General features: G+C 29.3%; 1 protein-coding gene across 1 annotated transcript in view; it reads left to right on the top strand.

Annotated features, from left to right (window-relative positions):
- The window catches only part of LOC117177814 (RNA polymerase II-associated factor 1 homolog), a 26,242-nt gene extending 23,423 nt beyond the window's left edge, over positions 1-2,819 (top strand). Inside the window, exon 8 of the mRNA XM_033368761.1 lies at positions 1,039-2,819. Coding sequence (XP_033224652.1) covers positions 1,039-1,850 — 812 coding nt within the window. The 3' untranslated portion in view covers positions 1,851-2,819. The remainder of the gene's footprint in view (positions 1-1,038) is intronic.
- The last annotated feature ends 2,309 nt before the right edge of the window (positions 2,820-5,128 follow it).

Raw genomic sequence — 5,128 nt, 5'->3', positions numbered from 1 at the left:
GGGGGGGGTCATTGCCCTCCAAAAAAGGCGTTTTTGAGCCACCCTATTGCACATCCAGTTTTTCTTTTGTACGTGGTTCGGGGATGTCCTCCGGTTATTTTGAGAGAAAAAAGAAAAAAAATCGTACTGCGCGTTTTTGGAGAAAAAAGATTTTTAACCATTAAAAACCTCATTTTTCTGAAATCTCTTCAATTTTACCCTTTCCAGATATGCAGTACAGGCCAAAAGTTTAAAGACACTTGTTTTTTTATGATTGATTAGGCTCTCTTAATTTTAAATGCGTCAGAGCTAACAATTTTTCTCTTTAAAGAATTAAATGCTCTCAAAATTCTGTAGAAAATGAGCCCAGGATAAGGCCTAGTTGTCTATTTTTCAAGCAGATATTGCAATAATATTGTATATTTCAATTTTTTATTAAATTTTCAATAACTTCCTTCATGATCAATGTTTTTTAATGTTCTTGGGCCCATGTTGGAGCTAATTCTTTACAGTATCATACCAGCTTATGAGTAAAGATCATGAAAATTGCCTTATCAAATTGCAACGAGTTGAAGTTGTGACCAAAAGTTGGAAAAATTGCAATATTCCTTGTAGTAACCAAAATATTTTTGTAGAATTTATGAGACATATAATCATAAAGTTTCTAAGAAATTTCTTTAAAATTTATATTTATTTAATTTTTATTCTGATTTGGATGCAAATAAGATGTTTTCAAATTTCTCCAACTTTTGTGTTACAACTTCAAGTCCTTGCAATTCGATCAAACAATGTCAGTCAAAACCGGCTCCTGTTAAAATAAAAAAAATAAAAAATTACGGAATTTCTTTTTTCGGATTTGGAATATAATGGGGGATCGTTGCCCTCTAGTATGCAAAAAAAATTTTCCCTTACATTTTTGGACCACCCTAATGTGCAAGTACTTTCCGGTTGAACTTAAACGAGGCTAGCCGTGTGCTGTAATATCGTAAACTGTATCATGAAAGTCTCCTTTGTTTTTTATCTTACTATTTTCTTATAAATGAAATCTTTATTTTCCAGCTGCTTCCGAAAACGAAGGAGGATCCCGAGCATCTTCCCGAGCCTCGTCTCGCGCATCTTCCCGGGCATCAAGTAAAAAATCAAGATCACGATCTAAATCAGGATCGCGCTCTAGATCAAGATCGCGTTCAAAATCACGCTCTCGATCGCCATCAAAGGACAGATCTCAACGTTCTGTATCCCGATCTCAAAGATCAGCATCTCGATCCCAAAGATCGGTATCTAGATCACAAAGATCGGTGTCTAGATCCCAAAGATCGGTGTCTAGATCTCAAAGATCGGTGTCTAGATCCCAAAGATCGGTGTCTAGATCCCAAAGATCGGTGTCTAGATCCCAAAGATCGGTGTCTAGATCCCAAAGATCGGTGTCCAGATCTCAAAGATCGGTATCTAGATCTCAATCAAGATCTCCATCAAAGGCTCGTTCGACTTCTAGATCTCGATCGCAATCAGCAGCAAGGTCTCGATCGGGTTCTAGATCACGATCCGGAAGTCCACAATCTAGAGGCACTTCAAGGTCAAGATCGCGCTCGAGGTCGAGATCGAAATCCGGATCAAGGTCGGGATCGGCGTCTCCGGAAAAGTCGAGATCGGCATCGCCTGCGAAGTCGGGATCGCAATCGCCAGCTAGATCCAGATCGCAGTCGCCGGTAAAATCTCGATCACAATCGCCGGCAAAGGCTGGGTCACAGTCGAAATCGCCATCAAGGTCAAGGTCGGGTTCGAAATCCAGGTCGCCGTCAAGATCTGGCAGTGGAAGTGGCAGTGGGAGTGGCAGCGAGAGCAGTGAAAGTGGCTCTGAAGCGGAGTGAAAATTTATTGAGTAAACTCCTACACGGCTCCTGCACTCGATTTTGTATAGCAGTATTCTTCATAGAGTGAATGAGAGTTTTTCGTGAAGGAAAATGTTGAGACGATGCTTGTTTTCAAGTTTAGAAAAAATTGGGGACTCTTTTCGGTTGCATAATGTCAAAGATGTAGCGCCCTCTAGTGAGACTAAAAATTTCATTGAAATTTTACAGTTTAGTAATGATATTGATATTTTAACAAGAATTTTTAATCGGTATTTTAATTTGCAAAAGATCGTACAGATTGATCAATAGAGGAATGACTCAGATTTACGAAATAGCTTACAAGCTACAGTGCATTTTTCATTTGATCGGGAATTCTACAAATTTTTAGAAGAAAAATGTAATGTTAATTAAAATAGTTTAATTTCTATTTTTTTATATTTGAGGTTCAATGGTTAACTTTTTCGATTATTAAATGATTTTGTTGACAGTTCGTTATTCGAAAATCTTTTGCTCTGAAACATTTCCATTTTAGGGCAACATTTTCAATTTAAAGACTTTTAAAACGCAGTTTTGGGAACATAAACAATTAAAAAATAAAAGCGTTTGACATTGAAAAATTTGGATAAATGACGATTAAAGTTGATCAACTGTCAATATAAATTAATTAATAATTTCTATAATTAAACTGTAGTTCGAGTATTAGAAATTGAAAAACAATTTATTTTACAAGGCGCTTTTATTTAATTTCAAATCCTATTAAAATATTGCTTCAGCCTAAAACATTTCCTTTTTAACATATTCAGTTTGAAATTTTGTAATTTAAAAAATACAGTTTTTTTTAATATTACGCAATATTTGACAGTTCAGTTCCAATAAGCATTTATAAATAAAATATTCATAACTTAACAATTAGAAATAGTAAGCCTTGTATTGTTAAAATTTCAGAGTGCTAAACTTAAAATTTCAAAATTATAGCTAGGATTTATATTTTTTATCCATAAATTTTTGAACTATTCAATTTATAAAAGCTCGAAATTGTAAATTTTGCATTTTAACGTTTTAATAAGGAATTTCTGATTAAAAAATTGGTTAAGTCTCAATTTTAAACGTTTTTCCTCGATTAAAACGTTCACCCTGTTATTACATTATTGTAGGTTGAAGAATGATTTTAATATCCTTCTATTCTACGATTTTATCATCTTTGCATATTGCAAAACGTATATTTTAAAAAAAAGAATCAAAGTATGATTTTATTTAAATGTGACAGTGTTTCTATAGTCTTTGAGAATAATTTTTAAATGATGTATTCCATGTTCAGAGAAGAGAATTTTCATCTTAATTAACGTAGGATAATGTTGAAATTATATTTTTCGACAGTTAATTGTGTTTCAGAATTATTGCAGGCTTTATATTATTTAAAAGTGCAAATTTCTTTAATATTTTTAAGGTGAGACTAGCAAGGAAAACTTGATGAATTATTGTACAAAAACTTTCATTTGTGGTGACAATTTGTATACTAGCTGATAAATACTGAAAAAAGAAATAAATATTTAAAAAAAACCTTATTTTTATTTCAGATCTACCCGATAATTTTCGGAATTTTTTGTCTACGCATCTTTAGTTTATAACTTTTTTTATTTAACTACGAAATTCTTGGATATAAAAAAAAACTAAGAATTTAACGATCCTTTAGTATAATTTCAATAAATTTAATTTGAAAATAATTTCTTAAATTTGGATTGAAATTTAGGCATTTTAAAAGAGATGAAAATCAAATAAAAAATCCTATTTAACGACAATTTCAAAGGATTCAAAATATTTTCGGATATTTTAAAACATTCCGAGTAATTTTTAATATATTTAAATATTTGGAAGGCATGTTTAACAATTTCAATTAATATTCAAGAGCTTTACAAACTTGAAAAGAATGTCAATTTTTTAGAAATTTCAAATATTTAGAAGTTTTTAAAGGATTCTAAGGAATATTTAATAAATTTCAATATTTCGAAGAGATTCCAAAGGAATTTAATGATTTTAGGGCATGTAAAAAAATTACAAGGAATTTTTTAAAGATTTCAATATTTTTAATGAATTCTAATGACATTAGCGTATTTTTAAAAATTCCTAATAATTTTAAAAAGCTGTAAAAATTTTGTACAGTATTTCGAAATCTTTGGAAGGATTTGAAATATTTTATAATATTAAAAAAAATGTCAATAAATTTGTAATAGATTTTAATAATTTCAACAGATTTAAGATTTTATGGTGTTTTTATAAAAAATCTCAAATTATTTTGTGGAGTTTTAAAGTCTTCAAGGATTTTGAAAGATTTGAAAATGATTTAGAATATTTTAAAAGATTCCCTGGAATTTTTAATAGATTTTAATATTTTGAAGGGATTCCAAACGACTTTAAAGATTTTAAGTCATTTTTAAAAATTCAAAGGAATTTTCAAGAGCTGTAAAAAGTGTCACCGGATTTTGAATGATTTTAAAGAATTTGAAGTGTTTTTTTAAAACATTTTAAAATAGTCCAAGTAATTTTTTAATAGGTTTCAATGTTTGGAAGGCATATTTACAAATTTTAATTAATTTTCAAGAGCTTTAAAATCTTTAAAAGGATGTCGAAAAAATGTGTTATTTTTCAAATATTAGTGGGTATTTTAAAGGATTCTAAGGAATATTTAATCAATTTTAGTATTTTGAAGGAAGTCCAAAAGATTTTAATGGTTTTAGAGTATTAAAAAAAATGTCAAGTAATTTTCAAAAGCTTTAGAAATTTTGTATAGAATTTCGAAAGATTTTGAAGTATTTGAAATATTTGAGGCTATTTAACAAATTTCAATAAATTTTTAATAGGTTTTAATACTACTTTGAATAGATTTATAAAATTTTAGGATATTTTTAATAATTTGAAGTAATATTCAAGAGCTTTACAAAGTTTTCAAGCATATCAAAAGATTTGAAATATTTAAAAGATTACAAGGGTTCTTGATTAAATTTAAATATTTTAACGATTTTAAAGATTTTAGGGTATTTTTAAAAATTCAAAGAAATTTTCAAGAGTTTTCCAAGGAATTTGTAATAGATTTCAATATTTTAAAAGGCTTCCAAAAGATTTTAGGGTATTTTTAAAAACTCCAACTAATTTCAAAAGCTTTTAAAAGTTTGTTAGGATGTCGAAAGATATCAAAGAATTTGGAATATTTCAGGGTATTTAAAAATATTCCAAGGAATTCATGATATATTTCGATATTTTGAAAGGCTTCCAAAATATTGTAAAATTGTAGGGTTAAA

The sequence above is a fragment of the Belonocnema kinseyi genome, chromosome 8, assembly GCF_010883055.1.
Source record: "Belonocnema kinseyi isolate 2016_QV_RU_SX_M_011 chromosome 8, B_treatae_v1, whole genome shotgun sequence".
Lineage (NCBI taxonomy): Eukaryota > Metazoa > Arthropoda > Insecta > Hymenoptera > Cynipidae > Belonocnema > Belonocnema kinseyi.
Note: the sequence above shows the minus strand (reverse complement) of the source record. Positions and strands in the feature narration are given on the sequence as shown.